At 37.7% G+C, this 16,801-nt stretch overlaps 1 protein-coding gene across 1 annotated transcript; it reads left to right on the top strand.

Annotated features, from left to right (window-relative positions):
* The first annotated feature begins 689 nt into the window (after window positions 1–689).
* Window positions 690–16,264, top strand: ZNF287 (zinc finger protein 287). Its single transcript, XM_007945583.1, has 5 exons — window positions 690–1,092; window positions 1,755–1,849; window positions 8,288–8,414; window positions 8,918–9,004; window positions 14,697–16,264. Exons 1-5 carry the CDS (start codon window positions 690–692, stop codon window positions 16,262–16,264), a joined length of 2,280 nt encoding a protein of 759 aa, XP_007943774.1.
* The last annotated feature ends 537 nt before the right edge of the window (window positions 16,265–16,801 follow it).

The raw sequence follows: 16,801 nt of genomic DNA, 5'->3' as shown, positions 1-16,801 counted from the left end.
TTCTTTCCAATCCAACGGTCTTGTTTTCCCAGCCCTGCGATAGTGAAAAGCTGGAATAGGCTGGCATTAACATGCAAAGCAAGTAAATGGCACGCCTATTTTTCCTGACAGTTCCCTTGGGAACCTTGAACACTTTCTTAAGAAATTCTCCCAGTTAGAGCCAAGTAACAATAGATTTGCTCTCTTGTTATTGAGAGCCAGCCCAGTCATTACAGCTTCTGTAACATCAATGACTAAAATGCTGGGACTTTTTTTTTCCTGCTTCAACAAATTAGAAGTTTATCTGACGTTTTGCTCTTGATTCTCTAAGTTTTTGCTTTCATCACTACCTTTTTATGGTAACCCAGCCCCTGCCCTCCCCAAGAAGCTTGCAGTTATTTTACAGTATGAAAGTCTGTGTGTATCTGTGGACTTTGGAGTCTGTTTCTGTATGTATGTGTATAGCAGATAATGCTGAAAATTCTTGACCTCATGGTCCATTCTTGTGTTTCAGGGTGTCTTAACCATTCCTACAGGTTCTGGCTCAGAATTTGTGGCAAAGGCTGCTAACTTTTCTTTGACCTGTTCAGCGCCTGACTGCAGCAGCCCTTGATCTAATGTCTTTGTGTCTCTAGCATGAGACTTAAAGCAGTTGGCTTACTACTGAAGAAATAAAAGATATTGCCAGATTGATTCTCCTGCCTATAGCAATGTTAGCCCCAAGCAAGAGGATGACCAATTCTTTGCGATCCCAGATCTTTCTAACGTGGAAACAAGACAGAACTCAGAGTGGATCTCGCAATAATGAGAGGGCAATCTTTGCTTCAAGAATCTCACGTGACACTGAGGCCTGTCGACAGAATTTTAGGAATTTTCCTTACCCAAAACTGTCTGGTCCTCGAAAAGCATTGAGTCAACTCCGAGAGCTCTGCCTTAAATGGCTGAGACCCGAGATTCACTCAAAGGAACAGATTCTGGAGCTGCTGGTGTTGGAGCAATTCCTGACTATACTGCCTGGGGAGGTTAGGACTTGGGTGAAATCCCAGTACCCTGAGAACAGTGAAGAAGTGGTGACTCTGGTGGAGGATTTGGCTCAGCTTCTAGAAGAGGAAGGTAAGTATTGTAGATTTAAGAGGGGAAGGAGCCCTGGGTGGTTCGAGAGGACAACCAGCACACCAGACAGCAACCCCTTTAAAGACATTGGGAGAAAAGAAACATCAGTGAGTGAATGAGAACACTCATGGGGCTTTAACATGAGCCCCATCCTGCTTTGATGTTCCCCTTAAGATTGCTTGGAACCAAACACATGTTATCTAAAGTCAGAGGAAATTGTCATAAAAGGAATGACCAGACACAAAGTTTACCTACAGAGATTTGCACCATTCTGCCAATCATTTGCTTTGCAAATTGGATTTTATAATTACATGCTTCTAAAAATGTAGAAAAATGTCCACAAAACATTTCCTTATTAAGTAAAGAGACAACTCACACCATTTACATCACATAAGGATTTAGGTGGAAAATTGTGAATTTGGTGCATATACATAAGCGTCCCAGAGCAGACTTATTCTTAAAGCCTGCATTGTCATCTTAGGATAAGTCATTGCCTCTTTTTTATTCTTTGAGGCAGGAGTGCTGTTTTGGGATTCCTCTGACTTCTTAGTTTAAGAAAGTGTAAGCATCTATGTGGTGAAAGATTTCTAAACTGAGGAAGCCTGAAGCCTAGGCTATTTAAACAGGACTCATCTTCATCATGGTCTCTTTCTTTTCTCTAGCTCCTCCTCAGAACTCTGCCCTTTCCCAAGAGACCCCAGAGGAAGACATGGCCACTGTTTTCCAGGCAGGGTGGCTAAATGACTTGGTGACCAAAGTGAGTTTGAGTTTCTGCTGTGATTTTAAAATGCAATCTTAGTGTGTAAGGATATTTCCTAACTACAGCTTCTGTATCCCCAAAAGCCATATCTAGGACCTAAGCTTCATTTCTTTCCTTGAGTCACCTTGGCGTGTTAAGGTAATATACTTTGTAGGAAGTGGACTCTCATTGCCTTCTTGGACATGCCCCCATCCTCACTCTCTGACTGTAAGGCAGCAACATTGCACCAATGTTAAGGGTGGTAAAGGTGGGTTTGGTTCCTGACTCTGCTACTGGGTATGTGATTTGGGACAAGATAAATAACCACTCTTAGCTTGAGCTCTTCAAACTTTAATAAATAGGATTTGCCTCTTAGATTGTGTTTTGGTTACTTCATGTTGCTCTAACAGAAAAATACACAAATGGGATGGCTTTAACAAACAGGAGTTTATTCTCTTACAATTTTGGAGGGTAGAAGTCTGAGTTCAAAATGCCAGGCTCTAGGGGCTGGGTGAAAGCCCCTCGATCTTGGGCTTCAGCTCTGCCTCTTGCTCCCAACCCACTGAAGCTAGAGCCATCACTTCACTCAGGCAGCTGCTGGCTGCTGAGGCTGACAAACCCAAGGTCAATAATTGTTGTAAAAAGGCACAATCCTGAAATTACTAAACCACATGGCAGACCATTGATTCAAATCCATTTAAAGTCCCAAGATTGGCAGAGCATGGCAGGCTGGTGAATGAACACTAAGCTACATGCAGGGTCCAAGCATGCCAAAAAGCTGGAGACCGTTCCCAGAGTTTCTCCTCATATACAGGAAGCAGACGACATTCCTAAAGCAACTATTCAGCTATTCATGTCAGATTCCACCATGGAATTGATTGCCAGTCTCATCATGGTGAATTCTACCACCAGCTGCCCAGATACTCAAAATCAAGCCCAGCCAACTTGATACATAACTTTAACTACCACAGATTGTGAGGATTAAATATTATGATACCTGGATTATAATAAATTATTTTTTAAAAAGTGTTGTTTTTATGTGCTGTTGAGTCAGTTCCAACTCATAGCAAACCTTTGTACAACAGAACAAAACACTGCCTGGCCCTGCACCATCCTCACAATCATTGCCATTGTTGCAGCCACTGTATCAGTCCATCTCATTGAAGGTCTTCCTCTTGTTTGCTGACCCTCCGCTTCACCAAACATGATGTCTTTCTCCAGGGACTGTTCTCTTGATAGCATACAAAGTTCATGCGATGAAGTCTTGCCATCCTCACTTCTAAGGAGCATTTGCCTATACTTCTAAGACAGATTTGTTCATTCTTCTGGCAATCCACGGTATATTAAGCATCCTTTATCAGCACTATAATTCAAAGGCATCATTTCTTTTTTGGTCTTTCTTACTCATGTTCCAGCTTTCACATGCATATGAGGCAGTTGATAATACCATGGCTTGGATTAGATGGACCTTAGTCCTCAAAGTGGTATCTTTGCTTTTTAACATTTTAGAGAGGTGTTACGCAGCAGATTTGCCCAATGCAGTATGTCTTTTGATTTCTTGACTGCTGCTTCCAAGGATGTTGATTGTGGATCAAAGAAAAATTAAATCCTTGACAGGTTCTACCTTTTCTGCATTTATCATAATGTTGCTTATTGGTCCAGTTAAGTTTTATTTATGTTGCAGTGTAATCCATACTGAAGACTAGTTTCTGATCTTCATCAGTGCTTCAAGTCTTCTTCACTTTCAGCAAGCAAGGTTGTATTATCTGTATATCACAGGTTGTTAATAATTCTTCCCCTAATCCTGATGCCACATTCTTCACATAGTCCAGCTTCTTGAATTCTTTGCTAGGCATACAAATTGAATAAATATGGTAAAAAGATAGAACTGTGTGCACACCTTTCCAGATTTTAAACCGTGCAGTATCCCCTTGTTCTGTTTGAATGACTACTTCTTGGTTGGTGTACAGGTTCCTCATGAGCACAATTAAGTGTTGAAATTTCCATTCTCCTCAATGTTACCCATAATTTTTTATGATCCGTACAGTCAAATGCCTTTGCATAGTCAATAAAAAAACAGGTAAACACCTTTCTGGTATTTTCTACTTTCAGCCAAGATCCACCTGACATCAGTAATGATATCCCATGCTCTTCTGAATCCAGCTTGAATTTCTGGCAGTTCTGTGTTGATGTACTTGCAGGTGATATTAATGATATTGTTCAATAACTCCCACATTCTGTTGGATCACCTTTCTTTGGAATGGACCAGGTAACTGTCTTCCAAATTTCTTGGCATAAACCAGTGAGCACTTTGAGTGTTGCATCCGTTTGCTGAAACATCTCAATTGGTATTCCATCAATTCCTTGAGCTTTGTTTTTTGCCAATGCCTTCAGTACAGCTTGGACTTCTTCCTTTATTACCATTAGTTCTAGATCATATGCCACTTCCTGAAATAGTTGAATATCAACCAGTTCTTTTTGGTACAGTAACTCTTTGTATTCCTTCCATCTTCTTTTGATGCTTCCTGAATTGTTCAATATTTTGCCTATAGAATCCTTCAGTATTGCAACTTGAGGCTTGAGTTTTTCTTCAGTTGTTTCAGTTTGAGAAATGCCAAGCCCATTCTCCCTTTTGATTTTCTAATTCCAGGTCTTTACACTTTTCATTATGATACTTTACTTTGTCTTCTCAAGCTGCCCTTTGAATTTTTTTGATCAGCTTGTGCTTTATCTTTCTTCCATTTGGTTTAGCTACTCTCCATTCAAGAACAAGTTTCAGAGTCTCTTCTGACATCTGTTTTGGTCTTTCATTTCTTTACTATCTTAATGATGACTTTTTGTTTTCTTCATGTGTGATATTATTGATGCCATCTCACAACTCATCTGGTCTCTAGTCATTAGTGTTCATTGCATTAAATCTATTCTTGAGATGGTCTCTAAATTCAAGTGGGACATACTCAATGTCAGACTTTGCTCTTGTGGACTTGTTATAATTTTCTTCAGCTTCAGCTTGAACGGTTGGTGGTTTGTTCTGCAGTCAGCCCCTGGCCTTGTTCTGACTGATTTTATTGAGCATCTCCATTGTCTCTTTCCACAGATGTAGTCTATCTGATTCCTGTGTATTCCTCTGGTGAGGTCCTTGAGTATAGTCACCTTTATGTTGTTGAAAGGGAGCTCTGGTAGTGTATTGCCTAAGGCATTTGACTACTAACCAGAAGGCTGGTGTTCAAACCCATCAGCTACTCCTTGGAAGGAAGACTAGGCAATCTACTTCCGTAGTGATACCGCCTCAGAAACCCAAGAAGGGGTCACTTTGAGTCGGAGTTGACTTGACGGCAGTGAGTTTGGTGGTTTTTTTTTTCCTTTTTTGGAGGCTGTTGAAAAAAGATATTTGCAATGAGTAAATCATTGGTCTTGCAAAATTCTATCTATCATGCGATCTCCAACATTGTTCTATCATCAAAACTATGTTTTCCAGCTACTGATCCTTCATCTTTGTTTCCAACTTTAGCATTCCAATCACCAGAAATGATCAATGTATGTTAATTGCATGTTTGATCAATTTGATACTGCAAGTGTTGGTAAAAATTTTAATTTCTTTATCTTTGGTATTAGTGTCTGGTGCATAAATTTGAATAATAGTTATATTATCTGGCCTTTCTGATAGGTGTACGAATATTATCTTATCACTAACAGCATAATACTTCATGATAGATCTTGAAAAGTTCTTTTTGATGATGAATGTAAAGCCATTCCTCTTCAAATTTTCATTCCCAACGTAGTAGACCATATGATTATCTGATTCAAAATACCAGTCCATTTGATTATCTGATTCAGTATACCAGTCCATTTCAGCTCACTGATGCCTAATATTGATCTTTATGCATTACATTTCATTTTTGATGACTTTTCAATTTTCCTAGATTCACACTCTATACATTCAGTGTTCCAACTACTAGTGGATGTTTGCAGCTGTTTCTTCCCATTTTGAGCTATGACACAAATGAAAGTCCTGAAAACTAGGTCATTAAGGTTGACTGTACTTTGAGGAGACAGCTCTTCTCCAGTCGTATTTTGCGTGCGTTCTGATCTGAAGGGCTCGTCTTCCAGCACTATATTAGACAGTGTTCTGCTGCTGTTTATAAGGTTTTCACTGGCCGGTTTATTCAGAAGTAGATTGCTAGGTCCTCCTTTCTAGTCTGACTTAGTCTGACTGCTCTGCTGAAAACTGTCCAGCGTGGGTGACACTCCTGGTATTTGAAAAATTGGTGGCATAGCTTCCAGCATCACAGCCATACACAAGCCACCACATTAACACAAACTGACAGACTAGTGGTGGTAATAAACAGTGTTGTTGTTGTTGTTATGTGCTATCAAGTCAGCCCCAACTCATAGCAACCCCTCCTTGGGTTTCCGAGGCAATGTCACTACGGAGGTAGATTGCTCAACCTTCCTTCCAAGGAGTGGCTGGTGGGTTTGAACTGCCAGCCTTCTGGTTAGCAGGCAAGTGCCTTAGGCACTACGCTACCAGTGCTCCCTACCCTTCTATAGGACATGAAAAACTTGAATTTTATAAAGATGTCAGTCCTCTCTAAATTATAAATTAATACAATTTTTAAATCCCAATATGAATTCTTAAAGAACTTGATAATTATATTTTATTTGAAAAAAGTCAACATGTAAAAGTTACCAAAGATTTAAAAAAAAAAAAAAGAAGACCAAAGCAGGACACTAACCTTACCAGATTGTAAAATGTGTCTGAGCATTGTGCTCATTGATACTAGTTTTATTTAAAATGAAACCTCTGCATTTTATCACATAACACACACACAAAAGAAAAATCTTAAAATTTCAAATTAGAAGAACTTGAATTTATTCTTAAGACAAGCTAGATCGGGTTATTCTTAAGACAGGCTAGATCAGGTATCTCAAGGCAAAAGGAAATATACCCATGATCATATATGAGATTGGCAGATGATATTTTTACATATGTATTTGTATGTGCTGTAAGAATGTCCATATAAATAGAACTACAGGGTAAAGTTATGAATGCTTCTCAACCACCCTGATGGAGCAAGTTGTTGGACCTGTGGGCTTGGGACCATGGCCACGGGGTACTTCAAGCTCAGTTGACTTAACACACTACACAAAAACATTGTTCTACATCCTACTTTGGTGAATAGCAACTGGGGTCTTAAAAGCTTGCAAGCAGCCATATAGATGCAATGATGGGTCTCTCCTCATCCGGAGCAAAGAAGAATGAAGAAAACCAAAGATTCATGGAAACAATTAGTCCAGAGGACTAGTAGACCATGTGAACCTCAGCCTATATGACCATGAGACCAGAAGAATCAGATGGTGCCTGGCTATCACTCTCAACCACTCAAGGGATTAGTGCAGGAGATTCTGGATAGAGTAGGAGAACAATGTGGAACAAAATCAAAATCATAAAAAAAAAAAAAAAAAAAAGGCTTAAACTGGTCTGATAGAGCCTGGTGAAATCCCAGAGACTAATGTCCCTAGTTACCCTTCAGGCCTAGAATTGAGCTCACATACATGGCTTCCAGCCAAACCATAGACAGGTAAATAGGGTGAACATTTACACCAGGCACATACACTCTTTAGAGCCATCAATCATGGGAGGACACAAGGGCAATATTTGCAAAGGGCAGTAGCTTCGGGGGGCAGGAATAGATAGGAAAGACGGACACAAGGAAGAGGTAACTACAGGGAGGAAGTGGGAAGACAGCTGTTACATTGTGGGGATCGCAGTCAATGTCATGAAACAAAATGTGTGTGAAGTGCTGTATAGAAAATGAATTTGGTCTGTAAACCTTCACCCAAATCACAATAAAAATTAAAAAAAAAAAAAAGCTAGAGGAGTAAACCCATTCAGTTCCTTATGTCAAACAAACAAAAACAACCTCACTGCCATCGAGTCAGTTGTGACTCATAGCAACCCCCTTGTTTCTGGGGTGGTAAATCTTTACAGAAGTAGATTGCCCAGTCTTCCTTCCACAGAGTGGCTGGTGGGTTTGAACTGCCAACCTTCTGGTTAGCAGTCAAAATGAATTTGCTCTGTAAACTTTCACCCAAATCTCAATAAAATTTTTTTAAAAAAAGAGAAGTAAACCCTTTCAATCCCTTATGTCACCTATGTTTAAATCTCTTCTTCTTTAAGACAGAGCTGCAAATGCATGTATAGCATCAATTGAAAATTATAATTTTCCCTTTATTTTCAAACTTCCCTTTAGTATCATTTGTCAGTGAAAGGTGGCAGGGCCATTAAGGAATGCTGTGGAGTCAGTCATTCTTTGGGTGATTGATAGTTTTGATTAGATAACTTTAGAGCCCTAAAACTAGATTCTGTGATTCCCCACCAAACACACTAAGTGTTATCACTGTCTCCTGTCCCATTAGCACTTGAACCCAGTTATGCTGTCTTTGGTGTTTTAGGAATCAGTGACATTCAAGGATGTGGCTGTGGACATCACCCAGGAAGACTGGGAGTTAATGCGTCCTGTGCAGAAGGAATTGTACAAGACTGTAACGTTACAGAACTATTGGAACATGGTTTCTCTGGGTAAGGATAGTCTACTTCCACTCCTCATCCCAGCATTCCCACCAGAGTATCATTTTTGGCCTAGTTGTTAAAAATGGGTTGATCCTCTGAAGTACTTAGCTAAGAATGAGGTCTAGAGATGCATGTTCTCATCCCATTCATGTACAAAAAGTATTATGTTCCACTGTATTTTCCCAAACAAAAGTTTTATAAGTGAAATATTGAGAACGTTGATGCACAGCTTCATGATGCTACACCTGATGCTGTGCCTTACACATTTTCTGCTGCTATGAGTGAAGGATTCTTCCCCCATGATCCACATGCATAGTCTGCTGGGTGACAGGAAATTTTTCTCCTGTATTGTATAAAGGACAGTGACCTAATTAATTGTCTTATTAGATCATGTCTGTGAACAATTATTTTCCTGTAGAGATCTGTCCTTCCTGTTAAGTAAGGGTTTGGTAATAAACTCTGAGCAACTATTTATCTCCAGGATAAACCTCATTATATTTTTTTCTAAACAGGACTTACAGTTTACAGACCGAGTGTGATTCCCATATTGGAAGAACCATGGCTAGTGATAAAAGAAATTTTAGAAGGCCCTAGTCCAGGTGAGTGAATAACTAGCACATGAGATTCTCTGTACTTAAGAGCCTATACCTTTAATGTGGAAGAAATACATTTTTTTTTTTTTTAATATGGCTAAGTCACTCCACAAAGGCATCTCAAGCCTGTCAACAGCTTTGAACTGTTGTATCTTCCTTAGAGGTGCTGTCTTCTCAGGAAGATCATTCACACATCATTGTTATACCTTTCCCTTGTGTCTCTTTCCATTTTATTCTTTCATATAATTCCTAGAGCCCATCCCTCAGAGCCTTGTTTAGGGCTTTTGTTTTGCCTTTCTCCCCCTCTACATTCAAGTATGTATTAATGTCCCCTAAAAAACTAAATGTATTTCTTGTTTTGGAAGTTTTTCTTCTTTTGGATTTTCTGTTATTTTGTTCACTGACAAACTCTGTAGCGCCTACCTCTACTTTCCTAATCCTTTCCCTTCTTTTTTTTTATTCTCTAATTATTGAAATAGATAATATATTCACAAGATTTAACAATATATAAAGGAAAAGACAGACATATGAGTTGAACATCTACATTAGGTAGATACTCTCCTTGGAGAAATCAGTCATAGGAGAATAGAAGGCCAGTGTATGCGCAGGGAGACAGCTCGGGGCAAGAGTGCGTGGGAGGGAAGGACACAGGAAAGAGGTAACTATGGGGAGGAAGTGGGAGGTGAGCTGTTGCATTGTAAGTAAATTACAGTCAACGTCATGAGACAAAGTGTATGTGAGCTGCTGTATGGAAAGTGAATTTGCTCTATAAAGTTTCACCTAAATCACAATAAAAATTGAAAAGAACAAAAAAAAAGTATAAAGATATAGAGCCAAAAATCTTCCACTAGTGAGCCAGTTCCTACATCTCCCCAACACGTAACCACTGTTACTAGTTTTTAGTTCATACTTTCAGGGTTTGTTTGTTTGTTTGTTCTCTATATAACCCCTAACATCTAACCTGTTGCTGTTGTTGTTGTTATGTGCTGGCAAGTCAGACCCGACTCATAGTGACCCCTCTTTGGGTTTTCGAGGCGGTATCGCTACGGAAGTAGATGCCCAACCTTCCTTCCAAGGAGTGGCTGGTGGCTTTGAACCGCCAGCCTTCTGGTTAGCAGTCAAGTGCCTTAGGCACATCTGACCTCAAGGTCAGAATTCTTCAACCTACTGCCATCAAGTCGATTCCAACTCATAGTGATCCTTTAAGACAGGATAGAACCACCCCATAGGGTTTCCAAGACTGTAAATCTGTGTGAAGGCAAACTGCCCCATCTTTCTCCTGTGGAACAGCTGGTGGGTTCAAACCATCAATATATTTGAACTGCTGACCTTTTGTTAGCAACCCAGTGCTTTAACCATAATGCCACCAGAGCTTCTTTTTCCTCATAAAGCCAATATAAAAACATACTTTTTTTCTGTTTTTTAATATAAACAGCATTCTGTGCACATGGCTTTGTACTTACTGTTTTTACTTGAAGGATGTCTTGAAGAGTGTTCCAAATTAGTATGTAAAGAGCATCCTTGTTCTTCTTTTTATATCTGCAATATATTTTACTGGGTGTTTTATGATTTATCTAATCTGTTCCCTATTGATGAACTTTTTCTATTGCTCTTATTTATTTCTTCCCTCCACAACTTAATTTTAGAACATTTCAAACCTACATAAAAGTTACAAGAGTACATTGAATACTTTTCACCAGAAATCACCAATTATTATCATTTAGCCATTTTATGCTTCTCTCTTCACACACATACTAAACCATTTGAAAGTTAGTTGCAGACATGATGACATGTCACCCCTACATATTTCAGCATACATCTCCTAAGATCATGAACATTCTCTTACATAAGCACTACACCATTAGTCACACTCCAAAAAATTTAACATATATGCAATCCTGTCATCTAATATATAGTCAGATACTCAGATTCCCCAGTTGTGTGCAAAATAGCCTTTATAGCTGTTTTCCCAATCCAGAATTCTGTCAGGAACTGCATATTCCACATGGTTATCTTGTGCCTTTAATCCCTTTTGATCAAGTACTATTCCTTGGCCTTTTTCTTTTTTCAATCTTTTATAGTATTAGTATTTTTGTAGGGCCCAGACTGGTTTCTTTGTGGAATATCCCATAATCTGGATTTGCCTGATTGTTTCCTCATGATTAGATTCAGTTTAAATATTTTTGCCATGGATATTACATAGGTGGTGTGTACTTTCTATTACATTTCCTTATAATGTGTATAATGTCAATTTGTCTCATCATTTATGATGCTTAGATTGGTTAAGGTGATGACTATCAGATCTCTGTATATTAAAGGTACATTTTTTTCTTTGTAATTAATAACTGTGGCATGATACTTTGAGGCCACATAACTACCCTATTGCTTGATAACCAACCTTTATTTGAGAGTTTTAGTGTCTACTGATGTTTCTTGCCTAAATCTGCATTACTGGTTGCAAAATGGTGATTTCCTAATTCATTCATCTCTTCTAAATGATTAACTAGAATTTTCTTGTAAAGTATAGCTTTCTCTTCTCTCACTCTATATATCACTATGAGCTAATGGAATTTTTAAAAATTCAAAGCATATTAATCCATTAGTTCCAGTATTTATCTATAAGTATATTAGAAACCCATTGCCATGGAGTTGGATCCGACTCATAGCGACACCTCCTTGGGTTTCCCAGGCAGTATCACTATGGAAGTAGATTGCCCAACTGTCCTTCCAAGGAGTGGCTAGTGGGTTTGAACCGCCAGCTTTCAGGTTAGCAGTCAAATGCCTTAGGCACTATGCCACCAGAGGCTATTATTCATCCCCTCTCCCTACCTGAGAACTAACAAAACCAGTAGTCATGGGTGGCATCTTATTAAACACTAATTTCAGTTAAATAGTGATCTTAATTTCTAAATAAACAGATTGGTTAAAAATACATGTTTATAGTAGCAATATTCACTGTCATTCAGAGTTGTTACTTTAAGCTTCATAGTTCTAATTTTAGTACTTCCTTTTCAGGTATATAGTATAATCTATCGTAAATTGATTCTGATTACATAGACCTTAAATTCAGCTGCTGGTACTATCTCAGCTTGTATACACACGCACACACAAACACACACCCACACCCCTAACTATAACTGTACAAGCCATTTACATTCTCATATTTCTTTTGGGTAGAGGCTTAAAAAATCCTAGTTTGGGGAAGTTTTTTGACTTTTTCTTCTATAAAAAAGTCTCCTCACTTGTCAACATAGTTATGTTCCAAAGACTAGATCGTTATACAAAAATCAGCTTTATTTGAAAATGGAGGATGACCACAACAGATCACAAAAAGGAGGATAACTACATCATTACATAGCTGCCAGACCACTAGAACTATGGCCCAGCAAGTTGACACATCACCTTAACCATCACAGCCATCACATCCTTGCACCTCAACATTCATTACTGCCAGACGTACGTCATTAATGCACAAAATAGATAACAGATTTTTTACTATTGTCACAAATGCAAAATGTCAGATAATGAGATGGTTGATAAGTAAGGAGTAGGTATAACTATATTTCTAATAATAATAAAAGAAATACAGTCTATTGAAAATAGAAAACCTGTAATCTGTGAGCATTTTTAAAATGTTTCCAGTTCTTCTAGTGTGCTTTCTATGCTAGTTATGATACAGCTTTTTTCATTTAACATTATCCCCAAACATTTTTTATGGCAACCATGATTTTTTTACTTGAATAGAAGTAATCAAAGTAGTTTGTAAATTCAAGAAAACAAAATGAAATTTGTGTCTCTCTCCCCGTACCCGTTACTAGGACCTTCTTAGAAATCTAAGATTGTGTGTGCCTTTTTTCATTTAGTAATGTGTCCTGCACACCGTTTCATATTACTGCAAATAGACCCACCTAATTATCAGTTATCAGTATTCCATCATTCCTACTCTTAACAAGTCTTTATTGATAGATATAAGTATTTGTAATGACTCCATACTATTCTATTGAGTGTATATATTTGTGAAGTTATACTTTGGGCTTCATCTTAGGAAATTTTTTAACTTTTAATTTAATATTTTAAATTCCATATTTGCTTATATGATTTTTAATATTTGCAAGTCACATGTTTCCCACATTACTCTAAAGGAAAAGGGGTTGTCACTGAGTTTTGTTTTAAATCAACATACTGGAAATATAATAGTTATCAACAAAGACATATTTGAATGCTTTGCAGCCAGGTTTGGAGTCAAATAATTGAAGGGGTTTTTTTGTTGTTGTTGTTTTGTTTTTAGTTTTTTGCTTTTATGAGTTCACTTTTTTACAATATGTTAAATGAACTGATTCATTTAACCAGTTCAGTTGAACAGTCAATATATACATAGTCTTGGACCATTTTCTGAAGGAAATATATATAAAAAAAGCATGAGATATTTCCAGAGTTTGCATCTAAGTTGTAAATAAATGAAACACAAAAAAATTGTGCAATAGTAATAATAAGGCCTCATCCCTTCCCAGGCCATCAAATCACAGCAACCCCATGTGTGTCTGAGTAAAGCTATGCCTCATAAGGTTTTCAGTGGCTGATTTTTCATTAATAGATTGCAAAGCCTTTCTTTAAGGTGCCTCTGGGTATACTCAAAACTGCAACCTTCTGGTTAGCAGCCAAGCACATTAATCATTTGTACCACCCTGGGACTCCATGTGGGATTAAGTTGAACCATATGGGAGTGCTGATATTCAGCCATTTTGACCTACAAAAAGGGAAATTTCATATGGTTCAATCTAATAATCTGTACTTTACAATCCTTAGAAGAGCTTTGCAGAGGGAAACATGAGCTGAGCCATAATTATTTTTAGCGAGGTATCATGTGAGAAGGCCTGGAGTCTGAAATTAGTGTGGCATCTGTGGAATATTATGAAGAAATCATTTTAAGGTATATAGAAGTTGAATATAATATTTAGTAGAAGATATAGTAGAATAGAAAGGGCTAGATAATTTTAGAACTGAATGCCAATTAGAGGTATTTTTATTCTTTTCCTTTTCTCTCTTTGACATTTATCCTTTAAGCCAGTGGTTTTCAAACTTTAGTTTGCATCATAATTACCTGAAAGACTTGCTAAAACTGATTTTTCAGCTCCATCCCCAGTGTTTTCTGATTCATTATGTCAGGTGGGACCTTATAATTTAACACATTCCCAGGTAATAGTGATGCTGATCTTGGGACCATACTTTTGAGACCCATTCCTTTCAGATACAGGGATTTTAAACATGGAAAGCACTCCATGACATTGCTTTAGAAAGATTATGTAGCATTGTACAAACTACATTAGAAGGGGGAATAATAAGAGTCAGCATACCTTTTTGAGCCTGTTATATAAACAAATCCATGAAGTCATCCTATATTAACCCACAGTCTTACCACTGCTTTCAATTCTCTCATATCTGGCACCTAACCAAACCTATTTTATTCAGTCTGTGTCCTTGTTAAATAGTGAGAAGCCTATCCTTTTCAACAATTTAGTCTCTTATTTAGTTTTCTGCCCTTTTATTCATCTTTCCCAAGTTTTAATGGCCATATTTTGAGGTTTTCAGAACCATAGAGTACTTTTAGGTATTTCATTCATGCTTATTATTTTGTTTCTGTTTTAGCAGTTTCCTTTCTCCAAATAGAGGAAGACTTCTCATATTCTTTTTGTTTCAGAATGGCAAACTAAAGCCCAAGAGTGTACTCCAGCAGAGGATACTTCTGACCTTAAAAATAATGTTACCCAGACCATCAAATTGGAAGAATCAGATGACTACAATGTCAGATTAGAGAGACAAGCAACAAAGGCCTTCAGAAAAATTCCCACTATTGAGAGGGATTTCAGTTTGAAGCCATTTCTTTCAGAAGATGATCCTACAGAAGAGTATCTTAGTAAATATGATATATCTAGAAATAATTTTGAAAAGCATTCACACCTAATTGTACCATTTGGTACTCAATCAGATAATAAAACTTTTATGTATAACGAAGGCAGGACAACCTTAAATCATGTCCCATTTGGTATTGTATATAGGAAAATATGTCCTGGAGAAAAGCCTTATAAATGTAATACATGTGGGAAAAAATTTAGGAAATACCCATCCCTCATGAAACACCAAAGTACCCATGCCAAAGAGAAATCTTATGAATGTGAAGAATGTGGGAAAGAGTTTAGGCATATTTCATCCCTCATTGCACATCAAAGAATGCATACTGGAGAGAAGCCGTATGAGTGCCATCAGTGTGGTAAAGCCTTCAGCCAGCGCGCACACCTTACTATACATCAGAGAATCCATACTGGAGAGAAACCCTATAAGTGTGATGACTGTGGGAAAGATTTTAGTCAGCGTGCACACCTTACTATACATCAAAGGACGCATACTGGAGAGAAACCATATAAATGCCTGGAATGTGGTAAAACCTTCAGCCATAGTTCATCACTAATTAATCATCAGAGAGTTCATACTGGGGAAAAACCTTACATATGTAATGAATGTGGGAAAACTTTCAGTCAGAGTACACACCTTCTCCAACATCAAAAAATACATACTGGAAAGAAACCATACAAATGCAATGAGTGTTGGAAAGTGTTCAGTCAGAGTACTTACCTTATTCGACATCAAAGAATTCATTCTGGAGAGAAGTGTTACAAATGTAACGAATGTGGAAAAGCCTTTGCTCATTCCTCAACTCTTATTCAACATCAAACTACGCACACTGGAGAGAAATCCTATATATGTAATATATGTGGGAAGGCATTCAGTCAGAGTGCAAACCTTACTCAACATCATAGAACACATACTGGAGAGAAACCATATAAATGCAGTGTGTGTGGGAAAGCCTTCAGCCAGAGTGTGCACCTTACTCAACATCAGAGGATTCATAATGGAGAAAAACCCTTTAAATGCAATATATGTGGGAAAGCATATAGACAGGGTGCAAATCTTACCCAACATCAAAGAATTCATACTGGAGAGAAACCCTATAAATGTAATGAATGTGGAAAAGCTTTTATTTATTCATCATCACTTAATCAACATCAGAGAACTCATACTGGAGAAAGACCCTATAAATGCAATGAATGTGACAAAGATTTTAGCCAGAGAACATGCCTTATTCAACACCAGAGAATTCACACAGGAGAGAAGCCCTATGTATGCCATATATGTGGTAAAACCTTCACCCAGAGTACAAACCTTATTCAGCATCAACGAGTTCATACACGTGCAAAACATCGTAATTGATGGGTATGGGAGACTTCATTTAGGTTTTATAACTTAATCGTTCAAATTTTATTTGTGTTCACTCTTCTTAGTCAAAAGAAACCCAAAAGTGCAACATAGATGGTATTCAGCAGAAATGTCAAAATTAGTAATATGGATATAACCTATTTATATTTAATATTAAAAAAAAAAAACTTCATTCACTTTTTTACCTTTATTTGGTTTCAGTTTAATTTATCCAAGAAAGAAACCCTATAAAAGAGTATTCAAAAACCTGTGACTTCTCAACCCTTGCTGTATTCCTAGTTCTTAATGAGGCCTTATCAATGTAATTTGGGATAGCTTCCATCAACTAAATTTCATAGAAAGTTATCCTAGCATTATAAAAATGAAAAGGCTGCTTTTGGGCCTTTATTTCTTACCAGCTTTGATGCCTTAAAAGATATAAAGAGGTCCCTGTTTACTTTCCCTTTTCCTGTTATACCATAACTGCTATGTGGATCCAGTAGGTTTGCAAAAATATAATTGCAAGTATCTTAAAGACTCTTAGGTGACTAT

Source organism: Orycteropus afer, unplaced genomic scaffold (genome assembly GCF_000298275.1).
Source record: "Orycteropus afer afer isolate SDZICR_OR568_19922 unplaced genomic scaffold, OryAfe1.0 scaffold00139, whole genome shotgun sequence".
Lineage (NCBI taxonomy): Eukaryota > Metazoa > Chordata > Mammalia > Tubulidentata > Orycteropodidae > Orycteropus > Orycteropus afer.
Note: the sequence above shows the minus strand (reverse complement) of the source record. Positions and strands in the feature narration are given on the sequence as shown.